Genomic DNA, 27,168 nt, shown 5'->3' on the forward strand with positions numbered 1-27,168 from the left:
TGGAGTGGGTTGACATTTCCTCCTCCAGGGGATCTTCCCAACCCAGGGATTGAACCTGGGTCTCCTCCACTGCAGGCAGATTCTTTACCATCTGAGCCACCAAGGGAAGCCACCATGGTTGGCAAAGGCATCACCAAATGGTCAAAGTCTCCACGACCATCATATGAGTAGTTGTTCAGTCTCTAATTTGTGTCCAACTCTCGGGGACCCCATGCACTGCAGCACACCAGTCCTCCCTGTCCTTCACTATCTCCCATGTGCAAATTCATGTCCATTGAGTCAGTGATGCTATCTAATCATCTTATCCTCCGCCGCCCCCTTCTCCTCTTGCCCTCAGTTTTTCCCAGCATCAGAGTCTTTTCCAATGAGTCAGTTCTTTGTATCAGGTGGCCAAAGTATACAGATTCAGCTTCAGCATCAGTTCTTCCAATGAACATTCAGGGTTGATCTCCTTTAGGATTGACTGGTTTGATCTCCCTGCTGTCCAAGGGACTCTCAAGACTCTACTCCGGCACCACAGTTCAAAAGCATCAATTCCTTGGCACTGAGCCTTCTTTATGGTCCAACTCTCACATCTGTACATGACTACTGGAAAAATCATAGCTTTGACTAGAGGGACCTTCCTTGGCAAAGTGATGTCTCTGATTTTTAATATGCTGTCCAGGTTTGTCATAGCTTTGCTTCCAAGGCGCAAGCATCACTGTCCTCAGTGATTTTGGAGCCCAAGAAAATAAAATCTGTCACTGCTTCTGCTTTTTCCCCTTCCATTTGCCGTGAAGTGATGAGACCAAATGCCATGATCTTAAGTTTTTTGAATGTTGAGTTTCAAATCAGATTTTTTACTCTCCTCTTTCACCTTCATCAAGAGGTGCTTTAGTTCCTCTTTGCTTTCTGCCATAAGGGTGGTGTCATCTGTATATCTGAGGTTATTGCTATTTCTTCTGGCAATCTTGATTCCAGCTTGTGATTCATCCAGCCCAGCATTTTGCATGATTGTACTCTGCATATAAATTAAATAGCGATGGTGACAACATACAGCCCTGTCGTACTCCTTTCCCAATTTCGAACCAGTCTGTTGTTTCATATCCAGTTCTAACTTCTCATCATAGAAGAGATCCTTGCAAATGAAGAATGAGGCAGGCAGCCTGATGGAGAGAAAATGAGTGATCCACAGACAGGACCCACGCGAGCAGTGAAACCATGGGAAGATGCCTGGCTCTTTAGTCAAAGAAACGGGACACTGCAGAGTGAGCGCCCTGCACTGGGTTAGCCAAGCAGGCAAGGCTGACATGGGCCGTGCCAGCTAGCATGGAGGCCAACTGCCGCTGTGTGGGTCCCGGTGCAGGCTGGGCACGGGGGCCTTTGCTGGGCATGTCCGCTTGGCGGGATCCATCTGGGCCAGTGGAGGCAGGCCACGTCTCCCTCATAAGCTGCTGCAAAGTTCACTAAACTGTGAGGGGTGCCTGCTCCGGGGCTCACCCTCTGCTGACCGGCGTGGTGACGGTGGTCCCGAGAACCAGGCCTCCTGTCTGCCTGGTGCTCCGCGGGGCAACCTGGAGCTTGGGGGAAGGTCAGGAGGGCCAGAGGTTGACGCTGCTTCAGCCTTTGAGCCTGTGGACTTTGAGAACTGCCTGCAGCCACCGGAGCCGGCCTGGCAGTGAAGGTGGATTAGTCCATGCTCGAGGTTCTGGTGGGAGAACTTCTCCTGGCTTCTATGGTGAACAAACACGGGCCTGATCCAATTTCTTTATGAGGGAATAAACCTTTTGTCTTCAACTGAAGGGCATCACTGGGTATGCACTTCAGAGCTGACAGTAGACTCCTCCCTGGCATGAGGAGCTCCCCTCAACCCACCCCACCTTTGGCTAATTCCTCTGTGTTGGCAAATCTGAGTCAGAAGAGGGACCCCACGACACCTTTGACATCCCTGCCAAATGTGGGTGAGGTTTTGACTTCTTGCCAAGCGGTGGAGCAGCTGGATCCACAGCACAGACAGGGCTATAAAAACGGAGTAGGCGGTGGCCTGCTTCACCCCCACCGCCCCCGCCCTCAGTGTGGGAGGGGTGATTTATATGGGGTGCGAACACAGAAGAGGGAACGGGTGAGCACGCCCACGGAGGGGCAGGGGTACTTGCCTTTGAGGAGACATGCGCGGGCAGGACGGGCTCGGCATCGTCACGCAAACGCACCACGCCTTCCTTCACACCATTACCCATTCCAGGCCTGCTCAGGACGGCGGAGACTCAGTCCTGGGGAGCAAAATGGGGCGCGGTGAGAAGGCGGCCTCCTCCACCAGCCCAGGGCCTGTGATTCATCCTCAATGACCCGATGCCAGCACTGCCGCAGAGGCACACTTTGCCTAACCTGACTTCAGTCTCCCTGCAGGAAAAAGACACCAGAACCTGCATCTGGATGCCAGAGTCCCCTGCCCTGACTGCTTAATCATTTACAAGAGGACTTCCCATCAGCTCTTTGATTTCATCGTCACCAACAGGCCTCTGAGTCCTCTGTTGTTTTTCAACTTGGTGCCAACCGCCTCGATTGGCACAGAGAGGTTAAGCTGCCAGCCAGGTCACACAGCAGGAGGCGGGGTGTGATGGGCTCTAGAGCGTGGAGGCTGGAGGTCTCCACCTGCGCTGGAGCCCAACCCACTTTGGGGCGATGCCAGCTTGGACCTGAGATTCCATTCTCAGAAATACTTTTAGAAAATTAACCTTTGGACTTCCCTAGTAATTCAGTGGTCAAGAATCCACCTGCTGAGGCAAGGGACATGGGTCTGCTCCCTGGTCGGGGAAGCTCCCACATGCCACGGGGCGACTAAGCCTGTATGCCACAACAAGAGCAGACACCTCAGTGGGAGGCCCCCACACCGCAACGAAGAGCGGCCCTGGCCTGCTGCAGCTAGAGGAAGCCCGCTCCTAGCAACAGAGACCAGGGCAGCCAAAAAGAAGCAAATAAAAGTAACTTTTTAAAAAAGAGATCACCTTTGTCCTGCTGTGTGGCTGCTTGCCCTTTGTGGCCAAGCTTATAGTAAGTGTCCTAGTACTTGAGGAGTTCTCCCTGGAAACCTGTAAGCAGATCAGTTAGGGAGTCCCTGGAGAAAGAGAACCAGGAATGGCTCTCTTGACAAAAGAGAAGCATTTTGGCCTAAACCATTAAGTGATCGAAGTCTGGAGGCAATGACTGTCCTTGAACAGGTCTCAGTAATTGATGATCTTAAGGGAACAAAGGAAGGCAGGAACAGAGAAAAGTCAGTCAAATAGTAGTGCAGTAATAAGGCAGAGTCCTAGATCCTCCCCAAAGCATGCACATAATAATAAATATATCTTTGAATTCTCTGGGAACTAAGGCACCCAAGCAGGTGGAGGGTGGAATGATGTTGATCCTTCTGACTTCGATCAACTAAAGCTTGGACTCTGGACCTTTGCCCCAATTCTATGCTGACTTCTCCTCTGCTCAAGCCCCTTCTTGAATACTCAGAGACCCTGAGCTTAAGACTTCCCCAGCTTTGCTGTTCAGGGAGACGTTGCTTTGGAAAAGGCCCCTTGTATTTCCCTTAACTTGCTGCAGGTAAGAAGTCCTTCCTTCTCCCCATCTTTGGACTTGGTTGTGTCTATTGGCTTAACATTCACAAAGAGGCAAACCCAGTCTTCAGGTTAACACAGGTTTGTGTCCAAATTTCCTCTTATAAAAGAATGTTTTTTCCTCTTTGTAAGGATGCCCAGTCCTGTGGATAAGAGTCCACCCTAACAACCTCAAGTAATAAATCCTTCCTTCTCCCCATCTTTGCACTTGTTGTGTCTATTTGCTTGACATCCACCAAGAGGTGAACCCACTGTTTTGGTAACAAACCTACCTTTAACCTCCCAGAGGACGTGCACTCAAAGCTTATCCAACCACAGGGAAAGGACCGGGAGGAAAAACGTACAATATGAAGGACTGGTGTCAGCGAGATGCCAGTGGGCACTGGGGCCTGGAGGTCTCAGTTCCCATGCTTTAAAATCACCCAGTGTGGAGAAGGAAATGGCAACCCACCCCAGTATTCCTGCCTGGAAAAGTCCATGGACAGAGGAGCCTGGCGGGCTGCAGTCCATGGGGTTACATGATTGAGCGTGTGTGCATGAGGGTGGAGGGAGATGGGTTGGTAACAATAAACTGGTAGAACTAAACTAAACTAAACTAAAATAAAATCACCCAATGAACCAACAGGCTTCCTTGGGACTTCCCTGGTGGTCCAGTGGTTAAGAATCTGCCTTCCAATGCAGGGGACGTGGGTCCGATCCCTGGTGGGGGAACTAAGATCCCACATGCCACAGGGCAGCTGGAACCCGAGCCAAAAATAAAAACAAATATTTTAAAAAATATTATGCTTTCCTGTGCTCAGTCAAGTGTCACCCCATGGACGGTAGCCTGCCAGGCTCTTCTGTCCATCCTGGCAGGAATACTGGAGTGGGTTGCCATTTCTTCCTCCAGGGGATCTTCCTGACCCAGGGATCGAAACCGTGTCTCCTGTGGCTCCTATGTTGGCGGGCGGATTCTTTAGCACCAAGCCACCTGGGGGGCCCCACGCTTTCCTGTAAATGATGCAAGTGAGGCAGATACCCCTGAGCCAGCGTGGATGCCCCTCCTGCCCTCTGGCTGCTCCCACGCACCCGCTGGTGTGGGACATCCTAGGAAGCACAAGCAGGATTCTGTTCCAAGTGGCCTCTGCCGCTGTTTCCAACCTAAAACAGTCCCTGACTCGGGGAGGGAGGGCTGCTTCTAAGACAGGGCCAGAAACTTAAGGATGAGCCTGGGCCACCCTGAGGTGCTGGCCAGGAGCCACAGCCAATGGTGCCAGCTCCCAGTGGCCAAAGCAGGAACACTGTGAGCAACAAAACCAATAAAGCAGTGCTGGGTTATTATTATTATTTTGGCTGCACCACAGCATGCTGGATCTTAGTTCCCCAACCAGGGATGGAACCCACACCCCCTGTAGCGCAAGTGCGGAATCTTAACCACTGGACCACCAGGGAAGTCCCAGCAGTGTTGCATTATAGCCCGAAGTGCAAAATAAATATCCACAAGTCCACACGAACATAAATAAATGATTGAATAAATAAATGAGGAGGAAGAGACAAATCTCCCAGGCTGAAGACTCCCAAGTAACTGACACAGACGCTGAGCCCTGGAAGAAGGGAAGCATAAGCGTGCGCCCTGAGGTGTGGGCCATGGGTGGTGGCTTCCTTTCAAGGGGCGCAGCACAGAAAGTGGAGGGGAGTCCCTTTAGTGAAGACAGCTGCCAGGAAACCCCCTCAGCCAGGTGATCGCGGTCAGCACCACAGAGGTAAGTCACGTTCACGGCACATGCCCTGGCACCAGTGTGATGAAAAAGGCTCCTCCTCTCCAAAGCCCAGTCTAACCATGAGAAAAACAGCAGACAAATCCCAACCAAGGGCCATCCTACCGAACACCAGACCAGTTCCCCTCCAACCTGTTACAGTCATCAAAACCAAGAGAATCTGAGAAACTATCTCAGCCCAGAGAAGCCTGAAGAGAAGTGATGATGATGACTAAATGTAACGTGAGGATCCTGGGATAGAAAAAGGACATTAGGGAAACACTAAGGAACTATGAATAAACAATGGACTTTAGTTAATCATAACGTGTCACGGACATCCCTGGTTGTCCAGTGGTAAAGAATCTGCCTGCCGATGCAAAGGACACGGGTTTGATCCCTGGTCCAGGGAGACTGCACAGGCCTGGGGGCAGCTCAGCCTGTGCATCCCAAGTACTGGGCCTGAGCTCTAGAGCGCAAGAGCCACAGCCCCTGAAGCTCTTGTGCCCCAGAGCCTTTGCCCTGCAGTAAGTGAAGCCAGGACAGTGAAAAGCCCATGCACCACAATTAGAGAGCAGCACCCCCCACAACTAGAGAAAGCCCGCCAGCAAAAGATTAATCACTTTAAAAATAATAATGTATCTGTATGTGTTCATTAGTTGTGACAAATGTAACACGAACAGAAGATGTTATTAATACAGGAAACTGGGAGTGTGCAGTGCTGGGGGGAACTCTGAATTACTTTTGCGACTTTTCTGTAAATCTAAAACTGCTCCAAAGGAACAAAGAGAAACTAGGCTAGAGGGATTTTTCTCAGCCAGTGGCTGGGCTGTCCGTCTGGGGTGCACGGCGACTGTGTCACACCCCGTGTGTCTGGCTGATGCTCAGCGCCACTGCCAGCGTTCTGGGGGACTGTCTCCATGTCTGTGCACCTGCATGCGAACAACACAACCTTTCTTTCTTTCTTTATATATTTATTTGTTTGACTGCTTCGGTCTTAGTTATGGCGCCCAGAATCTTTCCTTGCGGTGCACGGGCTTAGTTGCACCTCGGCATATGCTCCCCGACCAGGAATCAAAGCCACGTCCCCTGCATTGCAAGACAGATTCTTAACCACTGGACCACAAGGCAAGTTCCTATTTTTTTCTTTTTCCTGTACTGCTTGACAGGTAGGATCTTAGTACCTCGATCTGGGATCGAACCTGTACCCCCGTCAGTGGAAGTGCGGAGTGGTAACTGCTGGGCTGTCAGGGAGGGCCCGATGCAGCCCTTCTTAGGGCTGGCCCAGGCATGGTGCATGTGGACACGTTCTGATAAACTGCCCTCTTGACAAAGGATCCTGCCCTTCGGTCCCCGCCTCCTACAGTCTAGAGTCTGACTTGTCTTCCTGCCTCCCTCTGACTCTTGCCCAGGCTCCCAGGAGGACACAGAGCTCCCCAGGCAGGTGGTGCAGGCCCAGCCCCAGCCTCGCCCGTGCTGCCCTCTGAACCATTCTTCACCCTGCGGTCCAGGCCAGGGGCCTGTCCTGGGAGCTCTGCAGACCCAGGACAGGTCCTCGGTGTGGTGGGCACGCACAGAAGCAGGGTCACTGCACAAATGAGTGAAGACCTACAAGAGCACGTCACGTGTCACCGCTGGTGAGAGAGTGCCAAGGCCAAGACACAGGACGGCACCTGCAGGGGGCTGAATGGTGCCCTGCCCCCTGCCCAGGCCTGTCTGTCCCCCCGGAATCTGTGAATGGGGCATTATTTGAAAAAAAGCCCTTGCTGATGTCATTAGGAGTAAGGAACTGGAGAGCCTTACCCTGGATGAGGCTGGGTCCTCAAATCAAGGACAAAGCAAATCTCTTATCTCTGATAAGAGACAGAAACAGACACAGGCAGGGAGGCCCTGTGAAGACAGAGGCGTTAGGATGACACACCCCAGCCACAGGCCAAGTAACACCCGCGGGTATAAAAGCTGGATGAGGCCGGGGAGAATCTCCCGGAGCCGGAGGAGCAGCTCTGCAGAATTACTGCGGGACTTGTGGTCTGCAGAGCTGTGAGAGGACACATTCCTGTTCTCGTCAGTTTGTGCCGGTTTGTCACAGGGGTCAGAGGAAACTAAGAGGCTTTTTGGAAGAGAGCGTGGGGTGCCCCAGGCTCCCTAATTCTGAGCAGGTGGGGCAGCCAGAGTTTGCAAGCTGCTCCTGCCAGGGCCTGATGCCTCCAGGAAACTCCCCAGGATTGCAGAGCCAGAGCAGAGAGAAGGAGACTCCTTCTACAGGGCAGTGGTGGGGGTGGTCTCAAGATTTTGCTTTTCAAGCCAAATGCTAATTTCCTAGCCTTTGCCCTTTCAAAAAACAAAAACAAACTCAAGACAAAGGCAAAGAAATAACCAGGTCACTGGGAAGGAAATCCCCTGGGGTTGCAAACAGTCGGACACAACTGAGCGACTGAACTGAACTGAACTGAACTGGGAAGGAAAAACCACAACTTAAAAATATGACAGAGGGACTTCCCTGGTGATCCCCTGGCTGACTCCATGCTCCCAATGCAGGAGTCCTGAGTTCCACCCCTGGTCAGGGAACTAGGTCCCACAGGCCTCAACTAAGAGCTTGCATGCTGCAACTAAAAAAAAGTTCTGCATGCCTCAGCTAAGACCCAGTACAGCCACATAAAATAAATAAGTGACAGGTACCAGACTGCACTCGCAAGGAGAAAAGCAGGTTTAAAACCCTTGTGGGGGCTGCCGGCATGTGTCAGGCCTGTAACTTAACTGGTGGATGAGCAGGCAAAGAGGCAGGCCATGGGCAGCTCCTCTTAGCAGGTGATTTGGCGAATGTCTTAGAATGTGTGCTGCTCCCCGACAGGTGAGCATGGAGCCTCCTGGGCCAGCAAGGCCATGACCAGGCGCTGGTGAGACCTGAAGGCAGGACGGTCTGGACGGGAAGCCATGGGGAGAGAAGGGAGGCGGGGACAGGGAGAACGTGTGACCTCAGCCCTCACAGGGGGACGCCAGCGGCCTGTCACTAATGAGCGACCCTGCCTGAGCCTAGGTGCGAGGCTGTCAGGATGCAAAGACCCGAAGCAGGTCGTGTGTTTACAAAGTGCTGTCGACAGTGATGAGGACTGTCCAGACACGGCAGGGGACAGGGGACGGGGGGGGCTGACCACGGGCGCACAGACTTCCCAGCAGTCGGCATTTCGCTGGCCCCCACTCACCGCCTCATGGATGACAGAGTGGGGACATTACCGACCCACAGCGCCCTTCCCTGGGCAGAGCCCCGCTCTGCACTCAGGAACCCCCCGCTGCTTCCTCCTGGCTTCTTTCCCCCAAACCGCCACAGGATTCTGAATCACCCCTCAACCTGCCGCAGGAGGCCCCCTCACTGAGTTAGGGCTCCCACTTCCCACACTGATCCCACACTCGGGACAGTCATCAGGCCCCCTCGGCCACCAGGGTGGGTTCCCTGACGCTGCGACTTCTCCGCAGCTGCTGAGCCCACATCTAGAGCCCGCGCTCTGCACCCGGAGAAGACACCGCAGTGAGCAGCCTGTGCCCTATAACGAAGGGAAACTCACTCCCTGTAACCAGAGAAAGCCCGCGCAAAGCAACAAAAACCCAGCACAACCAAAATAAATAAATTTAAAACAATCTTTTTTCATACATTTGTTAGCTGGCCAGTTTTTAAGAAATCTTTGTGACTGTAACCTACGTTCAGAAACATGTTTTGTATCCTCTATTCACTTATACTCATAGACAATTCTGCTTCCATGCCCTAACTGCAACAGGAGTTTCAGGAAGGAATTCACCGCAACTCGAGAAAAGCCTAAGCAGCAATGAAGAAGACCCAGCACAGCCAAGGAAAAAAAATAATAATAATAAAAATAAAATTTAAAAAAAATGTTTAAATGCAATTCGCTTTGCCATCTCCCCCTCCTTCCCCTATACTTAATTTTGATAAAGCTAACCACAACCATGGAGAAGGAAATGGCAACCCACTCCAGTGTTCTTGCCTGGAGAATCCCACGGACGGCGGAGCCTGGTGGGCTGCTGTCTATGGGGTCGCACCGAGTCGGACACGACTGAAGTGACTTAGCAGCAGCAGCAGCGGCCACAACCAACTACACTGACTTCATGAATAAAGGGCCTCAAGCAGCAGACTGAAGGAACACTGTCACAAGCTGTGAGTTGGGAAACGGTCATTTCTGCCTATCTTATGCATTTCATATTATGTATTAATATATGTGTATATGGCAACCCAATCTAGTACTCCTGCCTGGAAAATCCTATGGACAGAGGAACCGGGTGGGCTACAGTCCATGGGGTCACAAGAGTCAGACATAACTTAGCGACCGAACCATCAGTTCAGTTCAGTCGCTCAGTCGTGTCCGACTCTTTGCGACCCCATGAATCACAGCACGCCAGGCCGCCCTGTCCATCACCAACTCCCGGAGTTTACCCAAACTCATGTCCATCGAGTCAGTGATGCCATCCAGCCATCTCATCCTCTGTCGTCTTCTCCTCCTGCCCCCAATCCCTCCCAGCATCAGGGTCTTTTCCAATGAGTCAACTCTTTGCATGACGTGGCCAAAGTATTGGAGTTTCAGCTTTGACATCAGTCCTTCTAATGAACACCCAGGACTGATCTCCTTTAGGATGGACTGGTTGGATCTCCTTGCAGTCCAAGGGACTCTCAAGAGTCTTCTCCAACACCACAGTTCAAAAGCATCAATTTTTCGGCACTCAGCTTTCTTCACAGCCCAACTCTCACATCCATACATGACCAATGGAAAAACCATAGCCTTGACTAGACAGACCTTTGTTGGCAAAGTAATGTCTCTGCTTTTTAATATGCTGTCTAGGTTGGTCATAACTTTCCTTCCAAGGAGTAAGCATCTTTTAATTTCATGGCTGCAATCACCATCTGCAGTGGTTTTGGAGCCCAAAAAAATAAAGTCTGACACTGTTTCCACTGGTTCCCCATCTATTTGCCATGAAGTGATGGGACCAGATGCCGTGATCTTAGTTTTCTGAATGTTGAGCTTTAAGCCAACTTTTTCACTCTCCTCTTTCACTTTCATTAAGAGGCTTTTTAGTTCCTCTTCACTTTCTGCCATAAGGGTGGTGTCATCTGCATATCTGAGGTTATTGATATTTCTCCCGGCAATCTTGATTCCAGCTTGTGCTTCTTCCAGCCCAGCTTTTCTCATTATGTACTCTGCATATAAGTTAAATAAGTAGGGTGACAATATACAGCCTGGACACACTCCTTTTCCTATTTGGAACCAGTCTGTTGTTCCATGTCTACTTCTAACTGTTGCTTCCTGACCTGCATATAGGTTTCTCAAGAGGCAGGTCAGGTGGTCTGGTATTCCCATCTCTTTCAGAATTTTCCACAGTTTATTGTGATCCACACAGTCAAAGGCTTTGGCATAGTCAATAAAGCAGAAATAGATGTTTTTCTGGAACTCTCTTGCTTTTTCCATGATCCAGTGGATGTTGGCAATTTGATCTCCGGTTCCTCTGCCTTTTCAAAAACCAGCTTGAACACCTGGAAGTTCACGGTTCACGTATTGCTGAAGCCTGGCCTGGAGAATTTTGAGAATTACTTTACTAGCGTGTGAGATGAGTGAAATTGTGTGTTAGTTTGAGCATTCTTTGGGATTGCCTATCTTTGGGATTGGAATGAAAACTGAGATTTTCCAGTCCTGTGGCCACAGGTGAGTTTTCCAAATTTGCTGACATGTTGAGTGCAGCACTTTCTCAGCATCATCTTTCAGGATTTGAAACAGCTCAAGTGGAATTCCATCACCTCCACTAGCTTTGTTTGTAGTGATGCTTTTTTTTTTTTTTTTTTTGGTAGTGATGCTTTCTAAGGCCCACTTGACTTCACATTCCAGGATGTCTGGCTCTAGGTGAGTGACTGCACCATCGTGATTATCGGGGTCATGAAGATCTCTTTTGTACAGTTCTTCTGTGTATTCTTGCCACCTCTTCTTAATATCTTCTGCTTCTGTTAGGTCCATACCATTTCTGTCCTTTACTGAACCCATGTTTGCATGAAATGTTCCCTTGGTATCTCTAATTTTCTTGAAGAGATCTCCAGTCTTTCCCATTCTGTTGTTTTCCTCTATTTCTTTGCATTGATGACTGAGGAAGGCTTTCTTTTCTCTCCTTGCTATTCTTTGGAACTCTGAAGCATACATACACATTTTAAGCTCTAATCTCAGACTTAAACCCAAATTTCTTTCTAGGGTAGTGATACAAAATAAGCTTTAGGTGAATTAAGTTAGAAAAGAAAACTGTGACGTGAATCCTAGAGCAGGAGGTGCAGCTTTCATAACTGTGAGAGGAGGTCCCTGGGGATCTCAGAGGCCCACAGGTCACCCTTGTGTCTCTCATCACAGGAGAGAGATGCTCTCTGTGGCCCAGGAGCTCCAGGGGAGAAACCAAGACACGGTCCTGGGGTCAAGGGCGAGGGTCAGACTGGGGCAGCCACTTGCTCAGAGTGACAGATTTGCTCCCTGACAAGCAAATACACTTCCGGCCCAGACAGAATCACATAAGCATCTTTTGGGCGGGGAGCAGAGAGAGACCTTTGGTTTCGCTTCAAAGCCCATACAGCTTTCTCAAAATGCAAGATGCTCACAAGTTCAAAGATGTATTTATATAAAATATCTGCGGCGGGGAGAGGGTGTGGAACATTCGATTAGGCCAGCTGGAAATGTTGGCTCCTAAAAAACAATCTTTCCAAAAAAAATGGAAGAGGGCTCAGAGCGCTGGCCCCCAGTGTCCCCCAGGGCCCTCAGCGGTGCACACTCCCTGCGGCCACGCCTCGCCCTCGGTTCCTTTGTGGGAATGTCTGCCTCCTGTGACGCTGTGTCTCTGCACGACCGCCCGGATCTCACGGGCCAGAGGGACGCACATCCTCACTCCCCGTGCTGCTGACACTGTCTCTCTGCGGGCTCTGTGCTCAGCTCAGTCTCAAGTTCTGGGTGCCCATCCACGGGGGCACCGGTGCTCACCCTCAAGGCTCCAGCCTGCTCTTGAAGTTCATAAACATCCCACGACCTGCGGGAGCTCTCTGAGCAGAGGTTATTTCTGTTAGTATTTACCATGAACGACACCCCGGCAGTCACTCTGCTGAGCTCACTGCCCTGTGTCTCTCCTTCCAGGAGAGAATATGCTTTAAAGTTTAAGTGCACATTCCTCAGTTCAGAGGGGAAGTCGAGCAAACTCTAAAGGGAGGCGCTTTAAAAAGAACACATTTGAATCAGTTCTAATGAGGTGGATGAAACTGGAGCTTATTATACAGAGTGAAGTAAGCCAGAAGGAAAAATACCAATACAGTATACTAACGCAAATATATGGAATTTAGAAAGCTGGTAACGATAACCCTGTATGTGAGACAGCAAGAGAGACACAGATGCATAGAACAGTCTTTTGGACTCTGTGGGAGAGGGCGAGGGCGGGATGATATGGGAGAATGGCATTGAAACATGTAAATTATCATATGTGAAACGAATTGCCAGTCCAGGTTCGATGCATGATACAGGGTGCTCGGGGCTGGTGCACTGGGATGACCCAGAGGGATGGGATGGGCAGGGAGGTGGCCGGTGGGGGTCAGGATGGGGAACACATGTACACCCATGGCGGATTCAAGTCAATGTATGGCAAAACCAATACAATGTTGTAAAGTAAAGTAAATTAATTAATTAAGTAAAAAAAATAAATAAAGGGAGGCGCTGGCTTGGTTTTAGGTGGTGTAGGCAGACTAGGCGCCTATGAAGAACACTGTGCAGGCAATGGGATTTAGGTGAGGGGTTTTTTGGGGGGGAAGGGGTGGGAGGGGATCTGAGCTCCTCCTTAAAAACATCTTCAGCACAAGAAAAAAAGCAATTTGTAATTATGCATGATGACATATGTTTAACTTACTCTGGTGCTTATTTTGCAATGTACACAAATATTGAGTCATTATGTTGTAAACCTGAAACTAATATACAGTCAGCCCTCTGTATCCACAGGATCTGCATCTATGGATTCAACCAACTGAGGACTGAAAACAGTTAAAAAAAAAAAAAAAATAGAAATCAAGAAAGAAAGAAAGAAAGGGAAAAAACCCAGAAAGTTCCAAAAAAGCAAAACTTGAATGTGCTGTGTACCAGGGCTTCCCAGGTGGCTCGGGGGTAAAGAATCTGCCTGCAATGCAGGAGATGAGGGTTCAAGCCCTGGGTCGGGAAGAGCCCCTGGAGAAGGAAAGGGCAATTCACTCCAGTATTCCTGCCTGCAGAATTCCACGGACAGAGGAGTCCGGCCGGCTACAGTCCAAGGCAACTATTTATATATAACACACTGTATTAGGTATTGTAAGTAAACTAGAGATGATTTAGGGCTCCTCTGGTAGCTCAGCTGGTAAAGAATCTGCCTGCAACGTGGGAGACCCAGGTTCGATCCCTGGGTCGGGAAGATCCCCTGGAGGAGGGCATGGCAACTCACTCCAGTATTCTTGCCTGGAGAACTCCCATGGACAGAGGAGCCTGGTGGGCTACAGTCCATGGGGCCGCAAAGAGTCAGACACGACTGAGCGACTAAGCACAGCACAGAGATGATTTAAAGCAGACTGGAGGATGTTATACTCAAATACTACACCATTTTATAATAAGGGGCTTGAGCACCCCCAGAGTTTTATATCTGACGGGGATTCTGGAACCAATCCCCTAAGGATAACAACGTGGGTGCAAAGTTGCTCCAGTTATATCCGACTCTTTGGGACCCCATGGACTGTAGCCCACCAGGCTCCTCTGTCCATGGGATTCTCCAGACAAAAATACTGGAGTGGGTCGCCATTTCCTCCTCCAAGGGATCTTTCTGAGCCAAGGATTGAACCTGCATCTCTCATGTCTCCTGCATTGGCAGGTGGGTTCTTTACCACTAGCGCCACCTGGGAAGCCCAAGGATAACAATGGGTGACTATAATATGTCAATTATATCTCAATAAAAAATGTAAAAACCCACCCCCATTAACAGATATGAACTATTATACATAAAACAGATAAGTAACAAGGATTTACTGTACCGCTTTGGGAATTATATTCAATAGCTTGTGATATCCTATGATGGAATATAATCAGAAAAAAATATACAACTGAATCACTATGCTGTACATCTGAAACAAACATGATATTGTAAATCAGCTATACCTTAAAAAAAAAGTTCTCAGTAAAACAACAACAACAACAAAAAACAAAACCCAAAAATCTTTGGGTAAGAGAGACAGAACGTATACAGGAACAACAGCCAGATCATGCATGATGGTAGGACTCTGACCCACGACATCTACAATAAGCAGCCAGGGAAGCAAACCATAATTACTCCGGCAACAAAACAGCTGGAGTTTGGTGACTGCAGCTTCCCTAAGTTTTGTTTCTGCTTCCAACTTAGGACAATCCAAAAAAAAAAGGATGCCTCCCTGACCATGCATGGAAGGCAACTGCTATTGGCGGCCACCGTTCACCCCACTTGCTCTTGCCAAGAGCCTCCAACAGGCACACCTGAACCTTCTCTTCTCCACCAAAAAGCTCTCTCCTCGCTGCCTGTCTTTGAGTCTCTGCCAAATGCAGTGGTGGCAGCTGACCCACCCCTGTCTCTAGTAAGCCGCTGCTGTTTTCACTGAAGTGGCCTTTGTTTATTTCCACAGGTAACTGCATGAAGAGGGGAGAAGAGACAGCTCTTCCTTATGGCAGAATTTCAACTAATGAATGTGTAAGGAATGATGGACACAGAAAATCACCAACAGACAAATGTCGACGTTCACTATTGCTGCCAAAAACTGTGAATGGGACTTCCCTGGTGGTCTGGTGGTTAAGAACCTGCTTGCCAATGCAGGGGACACGGTTCAATCCCTGCCCCTGGAAGGTTCCACGTGCTGCTGGGCAACTGGGCCCATGTGCCACAATACTGAAGCCGAACGCCCCAGAGCCTCGCTCTGCAACTAGAGAAGCCACTGCAATGAGGAGCCTGCACAGCACAAGACTAGCCTCCCGCTTGCTGCAACCAGGGAAGCCCACACAGAGCCATGAAGACCGAGCACAACCAAACTAAACAGATAATCCATTCACTTAGAGACATTTTACACAAAAGAACCACGGCTGGACCGATACTAAAGGCAGAGCGTGAAAATACAATGAGAAGGGGGATATCTCTGTGGTCTCCAAGCATCTCTCCACAAGACACTTAATTTCTCTGGGCAGAGCAAGCTGGCAGACCCCATCTTGACCAAGCAATCAAGGTCAACCACCTAGGACAGGACACAGCGACAGCTCGCACGCTGGATATAACACAACGGGAAGGACACAGCGTCACTTCTGTGGGGTTTCTGCCAAAGACGCACAACCCCTGATCTGATCCCGAGGAAGCATCTGACAAGCCACACTGAGGCACATTCTGCAAACAGCTGAGCGGTTCTCAGCGTGAAGGTCACGGACAACAAGGAAAGCTGAGGAACCATCACTTCACAGATCGAAGGTGACTCAGGAGACACGAGGACTAAATGCAGCATCCGAGCCTGGACCAGAGAAAGAACCTAAGGGGGAAAGCTGACAACGTGAGGTTCCGGTCTGGAGATGAGAGCCTAGTGTCGCATCGACGTTTAGTTCCTGGTTCAGATAACTGTATCAGGAGATGCTAACCACGGGAGCCGCTGGGGAAAATGTATCAGGAACTCTCAGCTATTTTTGTCATTTTTCTGTGAGTCTAAAGTTATTTCAAAATACACAGCTTAAAAAAAAAAAAGAAGTTATGAGAAAACCAGGAGTTTCTGGGACTGCCAAAGTTTTCAGAGAAACACGTGTCAGATGCCTGTGGCGAGAGGGGCTGGCACGGTGTCCTGGCTCCTCCCTGCCGAGTGGGTGCCTTTGAGCAGCGTCTCCAAGTTCTGTGCTGGGGAAGGGTGCGAGCAGCCGTGGCCCCACAGTGGGGATTAGTGTTGCCTGGCTTGAAGGGAGACCTGCATCCTTCCTGGCAGGCACACCCTGACCCTGGCCTCTCTTCAGGCCAAGGCCCTCACCCTCTGCCTCTGGCTCTGCATGTGGGGTGAGAGTGGGGTGAAGGGTGATACTTGACACGATGGAACAGCGGCAGCTGTTGTTCATTAAATCCCTCTGCCCCTGTGTTCTCTGTCCAGCCTGAGCCAACGCCCGTGGATGCCGCTTTACAGATGGGGAAGCTGAGGCAGCATGCGTCCTTGCTGGAGACCATCATGGTGGTAACCATCACAGCTGAAGACTGCGGCCGTCACAGTCACTGCTTTATGTCCCCGCTTTGCTGATGAGATGTGGAGCAGCTTGGCCAGACCAAGGGCAGAAGCGACTGCGGCCTTGACACGGGACTCCAAAGCCGCAGCTGAGTCCGTCTCCACAGAGCCTGGCTCCTTGGTGACCTCAGTATCATTTCATCCTGAATGCTTCTTCCAGAGAAGCACGTGCCCCTTACGAAAGATTTTGTTTAACCTGGACAAACAGTAGTGCAGGGGAGGCAGCGGTAAGAGTTTGGCTGCACTCAGACAGCGCCTGAGACGACTCTCAAAGACACGCAGAACTTGAAGCCAAAGGGCAGGGACCTCTGAGATCTGAGGGGGCTGGGTCACCGGAGGCCAAGATCAGCAAGTTCCTGAGACGTGAGCCAGAAGAGGCAGCCAAGGGGCCCGCTGAGCAGTCGGCGGGGAGAGCGGTCAGCGACGGAGACCCTGGGTAACCAGTCCCTAGTGGGGACTCACCGAAGGCCGTGGGGTAGAAGGAAGGTGTCGGCAGAAAGCCTAGATGGATGGAGGCCTGGTGTCTGGCAGCCTGAGAACTTTCAGTCTTGAACTTGGAAGAAGGCGGCCCCAGTCTCTGGCTCCCTCAAGCCTGGAAAAAGCCAGCGGAAATACTGTCTGGGGAAAGATGATACCCCGTACCTTGTGGGACTTAAAAAAAAATCTAGTATCTTGGGCCCAACCTGAGATAATGAGGCACAAGGGGAGACCGGATACCACGTGAAAGGAGCAGAACCACCCCACATAGGCGGGCTGGCAGATGCCATGTTGGAAAATGCCGACGAGTCGTTCAACAGGGAAGGGCTAGAGCTGGTTCAAGCTCCAGCTGCCCCTTCTTCTGAATGGAGGGCCTCGTGTGGACCACTCCCTGCGTGGAGGTGACAGGGGCAGTGGGCAGTGCCACATGCAGTACCTGATAAAATAAAGAAGCAGGGGCCTCTCGAGACCCCCAAGTGTCACGGTCCACAGATCCGAGAAGGGTGACCATGCAAAGTGAGCCAGGTCTGACCCGGGCGGCGAGACCTTTACTGCTCTTGTTCTGACGTAACTGACAGCTGAACTCCTGGCTTTCTTCAGTTCCGTGAGCTATTCCCCGAACCTCCCTTTTCTGCCTCTGATTCTCATCCATGAGCTTGAGGCCTTCCTCGTCCTGCAGGGTAAGTCCCCTCACCCCCCGGTTTGGGTTTGTCCAAAGTGTTTTCTCACCATTAGCCTGGGTTGTGGGGCTCCAGGAGGTACACAGAGGTGGGGGGCCCTCCCCAAACATTATACCAGGGGACCCTGGGGGCACAGATTCACTCCAGGGGAGATGAACCTGGGCTTCTTGGTTAAAGTGGGGTCTGCCAGGCATCCCCCTGTCTCATGATCCTTTTCCCCTTTCTAGACTCTTCCCTTTGGAACCAGCCCACCATGGGCAAGAGGTGGTGTGGAAGAGGGAAGTTAGCAGAGGTTGAGAGGGGAGGATTCTTCCAGAACAGTGGTCTCCCCACCGCCCTTATTTACTTGCATGCTAAACTGTTTTAGTCGTGTCCAACTCTTTGTGACCCCGTGGCTCCTCTGCTCATGGGAGTCTCCAGGCAAGAATACTGGAGTGGGTTGCCATTTCCTTCTCCAGGGGATCTTTCCGACCCAGGGATCAAATCTGAGTCTCTTCTGTCCCCTGCACCGGCAGGTGGGTTCTTTACCACTAGCACCGCCTAGAAGCCCGTGTTTATTTACTCATTCGGCCATTTATTCAGATCAATTTACACTGTGGGTTAAGTCAGTGCTCTGTTACTTATTTACCGCTTCACTCTTCCAGCACTAGCCATGTGGACGGAGCTGTTTTCCATCCACTGGAGGTGGAGGGGCAGGTCTGGGGAGGGAGTGGGGATGGCAACCCCGAGGATGATGAAACAGTGGTCCAAAAGGTTCCAGCAGCTGCAGGGTCAAAACTGGGAGTGTGCAAGGAACAAACGTCAGTGTGCGCCTATAGGCCTCAAACCTGACTCTACAGACAGATGCAGGCGGGAGGCAGGGCAGGGTGCCTGCTGCTGTCTGAGGCCAAGCGCCGCTGCTCTGCAGACGACCCTCTGAAGGCTGCCCAGCCACCCCCTGCCCCTATCGCCTGGGCAGGGGGAATTGAGGGGAATTCACTCCTTCACTCTGGGTAACAGAAACTCAGACGGGGGGAGTGGTGCCACCAGGCAGGGCCAGGGTGGGAGGCTTGTGAGCAGGGACCAAATGGCCTGGAACCCTCTTGTCCTGACATTTGGGGTAATGGTCCTGGAAAAGAGAGCTGTAAGGACCACTCTGGTCCAATATTTAAAGGGCTGTGGTAAACTGAATGATGGCCCCTAAAGACATCTGTCCTGACTCCCGGGGACCTGTGGATGTCACCTTACATGGCAAAAGGAAGTTTGCAGGTGTGATCAAGTTAAGAATCTTGGGAAAGAAAAACTCTCTTGGAGTATCAGGATGACCCCAATGGCATCACAAGTCCTTAAGAGAGAAAGGTGCTTTCCTGGTAGTCCAGTGGTTAAGACTTCATGCCCCCAACGCAGGAGGCCCGGGTTCAATCCCTGGTCAGGGAACCTGATCCCAAGTGCTGCAACTAGGAGCCCGCGCATAGCAAAGAAGATCTGCGTGCCACAGCTGACACCCAGGGCCACCAAATAAAAGGAGAAAGAGAGAGAGAAGGAGGGAGGCAGGAAGTCAGAGGAGACATGGAGGCAGATCTCAGCAAGACTTGAAGATGCTGCCCTGGCTCTGAAGGCAGTAGAAGGGGCCATTGCCAGGAGCACGCAGATGGCCTTCGGGAACGGGAAAAGGCAAGGAAAACGGATTCTCTTCTGGACTTTCCAGCCCTCAGACCCATTTAAGACATCTGACCTCTGGAACCAAAGGATCCTGAGCCTGTGCGGCGTTTGGGCTCCGTGTGTGTGGCAGAGTGTCACTGCGGCCACGAGAGACTGACCCAGACTGTCACAAGACGCCGAGCAGTGGCCCTGGGGGACAGTGCCCAGAGTCACAGGAGACCAACTCCAGGTCAGCGTAAGACAATGAGAAAACCACAACGGCCAGTACTGCTTGCAGCCCAGTGGCTGCCCCGGGGAGGCTGGGCTTGCACATGATGGTAGGTGCCCAGAGCCTCCTCGTGTCAGGCCCTGCTGGGCCCTGAGGGCATGGCAGCGAACTGCCATGTGCCCTCACGCAGAAGCAAGCAAGACAGTTCAGGGAGCTGAACCATCCCACCCTAGGAAGGCAGGGAACAGGGAGATGGGGACCCAGATTCAAGACTGGGTGGCCAAGCTGGCCTCCTGACGGGGGTGTTGGAGCTGACGCTGGAATAAACAGGGTTGGGGGTAGAGGGGTTGGGAGGAGCTGCATTCCAACTGTGAGACAGGGTGTGCAAAAGGCCTCCGGGCAGGAATGAGCCAGCCAGAGAGAGAGGAGAGGCTGTGGGTCTGTACGGGCAGCGGGGAAGCCAGGGACAGGCTAAGGAGGCCTAGAGAGGCTGCCTGTGGGGTCACCCAGGCATGACAGGGTCTGACGAAGGGAGGCTGAGGGAGATCCAGGAACCTGCCCACATTCTCTCTGAGACCCCGGAGTGGTGGGCTTGTTTTCTGGGACGAGGAGGCCTGGGAGGGGCCAATGTGGGGGGAAGGAAGCCAGCAGGGCAGGCGGCCCTTGTTTCAAGGGCTCCACCCTTGGCAGGTTCTTGCCCACCCCCGACCCTGAGCTTCCCAATTGAGAAGAGATTGCCAAGACTTCTGGTACTATCTTGTGGTCCCATTACAGCACTGGAGAGGATATGAGGGCAAAACATATAATACATCTAAGTGTAATTAAAAATAGACCCAGTGGGGGACTTCCCTGCTGGTCTAGTGGTTAAGAATCAGCTTTTCAATGCAGGGGACACAGGTTCGATGCCTGTTCTGGGAACTGAGATTCCACAGGCAGTGAGTGAGGCAAGTAAACCCACATGCTGTGACTACTGAGCCCGCGGGCCGCAACTAAGACCCAACGTGGACAAATAAATAAATGTCAAAAAAGAACAGTGGATTTGCACTGGAAGTCAGCTAGTGTCAGTCCTGTCTGGGCGTGCGGCTACCACTCTCCCGCTCCCCCACCACCCTCTGCCTCGCCACTCACCCCAACCACCAGGCTGGTTGCAATGGTTACTCCTGAGGTTCCTTCCAGGTTCAGTGCTCGGCCTCCCCTCGTCACCTGTCGGGGAAGTATAACTGGGCAGGGAGAGTCCTGGGTCCAAAGCTGGCTCTACCCCTCGCCAGGTGCACGCCCTTGGGCAGTGCCCTAATTCCTGGGGGCCTGGGCTCTCTGGCCGGTGAGCTGGGCTTGGCCAAGCCTGGGGTGAGTGAGCCGGAATGCAGAGAACCATGTCCCCCCGACTTCATCCTGCTGAGGTCTGCCCGAACTTGCCCGAAGGACCTGGCATCCTCATGCTCCAGAATGTGCGATAGGACTATCGCTGTGGAAATCAGTCTGTAGGCTCCCCAGCTGCTTGAACACAGAGTTACCACGTGACCCCAAGATTCTACTCCCACGCCAGAGAGCTGAAAACAGATGTTCAAGCAAATCCTTGCACACCGTGTTCAGAGTAGCACTAGTTGCAATCGCTAAATTATTATTACTCAGCCATAAAAAAGAATGAGTTCCTCTCGGGAAAAAACGAGAATGAAGCACTGACATGTGCTACCTCTTGCCCTGATGCCAAGGGCAAGAGGGCAGACACAAGGGACCGCGTGTCATGAGACTCCATGTACACGTACGAAGTGCCCACAGCATGCAGACCCGCAGACACAGAGAGCAGCGTGGCAGCCTCAGAGGCTGGGGGACAGGGAACAGCCTTCCTTTTCAGGTGACAAAGAGGTTCTTTTGAAGCGGTAGTAGCGCAACACTGTGACCACACCACATGCCACTGAACTGGGTACAATGGGAGGATTCCCTATCGGCGCGGTGCTTAGGACTCTGAGATTCCACTGCAGGAGGCATGGCTTCAATCCCTGGTCAGGGAGCTAAGAGCCTGCATGCTGTGAAGAACGGCCAAAAAACAAACAAACAAACAAAAAAAAAACCCCAAAAGGTAAAATGGGAAATTTTAAGTTATGTGTCTTTACACACACAAAAAAAACCCCAGCTGGTACTTCCCTGGTGGCACAGTGGATAAGAATCTGCCTGCCAATGCAAGGGACACAGGTTCAGTTCCTGGTCCAGGAAGATCCCACATGCTGTGGAGCAGATGAGCCTGTGTGCCTAGAGCCTGCGGTCTGCAGCAAGACACCCCAGTGAGAAGCCTGCATGTTGCAACCAAGAGTAGCCCCCATCCACTGCAGCCAGAGAAAGCCCGCACACAGCACTGAAGACTCGGTGTAGCCAAAAATTAAATATATAAAACTAAAAACAACGCACATGCCACATGTCTGCCTTAAAAAAAAAAAAAACACAGCCCCCCACTCCATCTGCCCTGAGAGGCCCTTCTCTGACCCATCAGAGAAGCGCTTCCAGTGGCTCTTCCAGGGTGGTAGGAGCCTGGTCACACCTCTGACCTCCCTTTCCTCACCAACACTCTTCTCCCCTCAGTTCAGTCACTCAGTCGTGTCTGACTTTTTGTGACCCCATGGACTACAGCACGCCAGGCTTCCCTGTCCATCACCAGGTCCCAGAGCTTGCTCAAACTCACGTCCATCAAGTTGGTGATGACATCCAACCATCTCATCCTCTTTCGTCCCCTTCTCCTCCCAACTTCAGTCCTTCCCAGCATCAGGGTCTCTTCCAATGAGTCAGCTCTTTGCTTCAGGTGGCCAAAGTATTGGAGCTTCAGCTTCAGCATCAGTCCTTCCAATGAATGTTTAGGATTGATTTCCTGTAGGATGGATTGGTTTGATCTCCCTGCAGTCCAAGGGACTCTCAAGAGTCTCCTCCAACACCACAGCTCTAAAGCATCAATTCTTCAGCGCTCAGCTTTCTTTATGGTCCAACTCTCACATCCATACATGACTACTGGAAAAACCATAGCTTTGAGTAGATGGATCTTTGTCAGCAAAGTAACGTCTCTGCTTTTTAACATCCCGTCTAGATTGGTCATAGCTTTTCTTCCAAGGAGCAAGTGTCTCTTAATCTGATGGCTGCAGTCACCATCTGCAATGATTTTGGAGCCCCACAAAATAAAGTCTGTCACTATTTCCATTGTTTCCCTATGTATTTGACATGAAGTGTTCGGACCGGATGCCATGATCTTAGTTTCTTGCATGTTGAGTTTTAAGCCAGCTTTTTCACTCTCCTCCTTCACTTTCATCAAGGGGCTCTTTGGTTCCTCTTTGCTTTCTGCTATAAGGGTTGTGTCATCAGCATATCTGAGGTTATTGGTATTTCTCCTGGCAATCTTGAGTCCAGCTTGTGCTTCATCCAGCCCTGCATTTTGCATGATGTACTCTGCACATAAGTTAAATAAGCAGGGTGACAATATACAACCTTGATGTACTCCCTTCCCAATTTGGAAACAGGCGTTGTCCCATGTCTGGTTCTAACTGTTGCTTCTTGACCTGCATACAGATTTCTCAGGAGACAGGTAAGGTGGTGTGGTATTCCCATGTTTTTAAGAATTTTCCACAGTTTTTTGTGATCCTCTCCTCCCCTACTAGGTTATTTTGAGTCAGATTAACTGGGTGGTTGCCATGTATATGCTCTGGGGAGGCGGCACCATGGAGAGGGTGGGAAATGGCAACCCACTCAAGTATTCTTGCCTTGAGAATCCCTTGAACAGAGGAGCCTGGTGGGTCACAGTCCACAGGGTCACCAAGAATCAAAGACAACTGAAGAGACTTAGCGTGGACTCAGGGCCTGGGGGAGGGGGAGGGCAGTTAGTGTCTAATGGGGACAGAGTTTCAGTTTGGGAAGATGGAAAAGTTCTAGAGATGGATGGTGGTTACGGTTGCACAGCAGTGTGAATGTACTTAATGCTACTGAACTGTACACTAAAAAAATGTTAAGATGGTATATTTTATGTTGTGTGTGTATGAATGCTCAGTCGTGTCTGACTCTTTATGACCCCATGGACTGTAGCCTGCAAGGCTACATGCCAGGACTGTTCATGGAATTTTCCAGGCAAGAATACTAGAGTGGGTTGCTATTTCCTCCTCCAGCAGATCTTCCTGACCCAGGGATTGAACCAGCATCTCCTGCATTGGTGGGAGGATTATCACTGAGCTACCTGGGAAGCCATATTTTACATTGTATATATCTTAACACAATTAAACAAGAAATTGAAGCATAGACAAAATGCATCTGTGATGTTAGGATCAGATGGGGTTACCTTTGGTGGGTAAGACAAGAAAGGGGTGTGGAGAGGCCAGCTGGGGGGCTTGAAATGCTCTGTATCTTGATTAGGTTTCAAGTGTAATGGATGTAATAATTTCTGAGTTGTATATTTATGGGTTATTTACTTTACTGTGTGTAAATTACAGTGCAATAAAAAACTTTAAAACCATAAAACAAATCAGAAACCTTCTTGGCCCCTCCCAGGCCAACTGAGTCTGAGTTTGAGAGTCATGTTCCTAACTCCCAGGGTGCTCTGACGGCATCTGGGGCGTGGGGGTGCCATGCACTGCTCACTACTGCTCACCCCCTCCCCACCTGCAGAGGATATACCTCGGATGACTTCGACAATGACTGACAGTCTGGAGGAGATGCTTAAGCTCCTGTTGGGCCACAGATGCAGTGGATGACCAGCCCTCTTCTGGAGGCTGCACCCTGGTAGCCACCGACTCCGCCTGCTATCCCCTTGGAGAAGGGGACGCTGACCCTCCCCTTGACTCCAGGGTGACCTGGGTGACCCTGCTCAGGTCACGAGAGCTCACTCTCCTGGGTTTGGGTGCTGGACCCAAAACTGAGACTTTTGAGGGAGCCCCCTGTGCTAGATAAGTCCTTTTTCTCCAGGGAGGGGAAGTTAGGCCAAGGGCAGTCACCACAGAGACAAGGTCAGGAGGGGGAGGCAGACACCAGCAGACTTGGGGTGTCCTGGGACCCAGCAGGCCAAAAGAACCTGGAAAGTACAGGAAGCACGTGGACTTTTTCTCCCTGGAGCCCACAAAGCCCCTTTTCAGTTCAGCCAGTTTGAGATGGGTTTTTTTTTTTTTTCTCCCCAAATAACAAGTATTCATTGGGACTTCTCCGGTGGGTCCAGTGGCTAAGAGTCCATATTCCCAATGCAGGGGGCCTGAATTCAATCCCTGGTCAGGGAACTAGATCCTACATGCCACAAATAAAGATCCCACATGCCACAACTAAGACCCAGCACAGCCAAATAAATACCTTTTAAAAAGCAAAAAACCCAAATGTTTATCTTTTCACACGCTATTTCTATACCACTCGTTAAACAAAAATTAAAGTGAAGTGGGGATGGGGGCAGGGGACACCATGCAGCAATATAACTTACTGAACAGCAATATCTAAGAAATGTGAACCTCAGACTTCCCTGATGGTCCAGGGGTTAAGAATACGCCTGTCAAAGCAGGGCACACAGGTTCGATCCCTGGTCTGGGAAGATTCCACATGCCTTGGGGCAACTAATCCCTTGAGCTGCAACTACTGAGCCCACAAGAGAGGCCACTGCAATGAGAAGCCCACGCACCGCAACCAGGAAGTAGCCCCCGACGCTGCAACTAGAGAAAGCCCGCCTGCAGCACTGACGAGCCTGTGCATTGCGACTGTGACCATCACAGCCACAGGAAGTCACTATATGCATAAACAAACAAAAGAAACACGAGCCTGGGGTCACAGGGTCCTAGATGGCCCGTCCCATGGGCACCACACTGCAGCCGCTCCGCCACACACTCACGGACACACACACAGGCAGCTCCCTGGCCAGGGACAAGCTCACACACACACACACACACACGCAGCTCCCTGGCCAGGGACACGCTCACGGACACAGACACACACGCAGCTCCCTGGCCAGGGACACGCTCACGGACACAGACACACATAGGCAGCTCCCTGGCCAGGGACACGCTCACAGACACACACACACACACACACACGCAGCTCCCTGGCCAGGGACACCAGGTGTGCCAGTGAGTGGCAGGGTCCGCCACAGCTGGGTGCTCCACCGGCAGGACGAGGGAAGTGTTCATACAGACGGGAGGGCAGTTTCTCAACAGATCCCGTAATCTCTTGGTAAAGGGAAGCCTATTAACATCCTATCTGCCTGCTGATAAAGGCTGTTTTCCAGTGAATGGGCCTAGGGAGGGGAAGCATCTTACACAAGGGCCTGTCCCGGTTAACTCTGACCCAGCTGGCTGCTGCCTGCTGCACGCTCTCTCAGGTGCATGTACTGCAGACCAACTCCGGCCACTGCAACCCATGTCCTGAAAGATCCGAACGTTCTATGGGCAACCACTCTCCTTGGTCCTTGCAGACAGTGCTGCCAACACTTGTGGTCAATGGTGTGTGAAGTGACCTAAAACAAACTGAGGCACTTAACGGTCTTCATGCTCCTCTGCTAGGAGGGTGCACTTGTGTAACATCTTTACCCCAAAGCCTTGTGTTCCTGACACACAGGGCCCAGCACCGGGTTACTCAATTGCACCTGCTCAATTATTTACTGGCTGAGTGAATTGTTTTTGCTTGCGCCATGTTCTCCATCCTACTCCTTATGTCTGGCAAACTCCTCTGCATCCTTCAAAGCCCATCCTAAATATCCTGGTCTCACCTTCCCGAGGCTGGCTGCTCTGCCCCGCACTGAGCACTCCGTGGTTCTCTGCTTGCTGGGAGGGGCTGTTTTCCACTCCCCTTCCCCACTAGCCTGGGGATCCTGGAAGGCAAGGGCCTGGGTCACACTTAGTGTCGGTGCCTAGCAAAAAGCCAAGGTGAATACCCGAAGACAGTGTGAAGACAGTGCTTTCGCTGTGTCTTCCTGCCCGCAGGCACCACGCACCAGCAGCATGGACGTGCCTCTTCCATGGCTAGGCAGCCATGGGGAGGGAGGCGGGGGGGCGTGCCCAGGCTCCTGCTGTGCTGAACTGGTGTGGGAAGATGTGTCCAGTGTGTGACCTTGGACATGTTACTAAACCTCCTTGGCCTCGTTCTCCTCCTCTGTCACTATCTTCTGAGGCTGGGGCTGCCCAAGCAGGTCTCTGGGGTATCATGCTCCCTAATGAGGAGTCAGACTGGGGCTAAGGTCACCTGGTTCTACCGAGCAGGCCTCCCCAGCTCCCACACCTCACCACGTACCCACACACCTCCATGCTGGGGCCTCCTAGAGGGCTGAGCATGTCTGTGGCATCCAGCCCTCGACCCCTTCTCCTGCAGGTTCATCTCCTCGAAGTGTTGAAATCTGGAGAGTGGTGCCCCACTGTCCATTAAATGATGGTGGTTTAGGAAGCTCCTGCTCTCCACTGAGCCCTCGGCCCTGCCGCCACCGCTGCTGCTCACAGTCAGCAGGGCAGCCTCCAGCCCTGACATTCAGGGCTGGTCAACATTTGGCTCTGACCGATGAAACAGGCTCCCTGGGGGACTTCCCTGGTGGTCCAGTGGTTAAGACTCTAAGCTTCCA

General features: G+C 51.3%; 1 protein-coding gene across 1 annotated transcript in view; it reads right to left on the minus strand.

The window, feature by feature from the left end:
- The window catches only part of SLC25A42 (solute carrier family 25 member 42), a 43,095-nt gene that overhangs the window by 9,784 nt on the left and 6,143 nt on the right, over positions 1–27,168 (minus strand). The window contains exon 2 of the mRNA XM_061149751.1: positions 2,136–2,249. Coding sequence (XP_061005734.1) covers positions 2,136–2,216 — 81 coding nt within the window. The 5' untranslated portion in view covers positions 2,217–2,249. The remainder of the gene's footprint in view (positions 1–2,135; positions 2,250–27,168) is intronic.

The sequence above is a fragment of the Dama dama genome, chromosome 9 (assembly GCF_033118175.1).
Source record: "Dama dama isolate Ldn47 chromosome 9, ASM3311817v1, whole genome shotgun sequence".
NCBI lineage: Eukaryota > Metazoa > Chordata > Mammalia > Artiodactyla > Cervidae > Dama > Dama dama.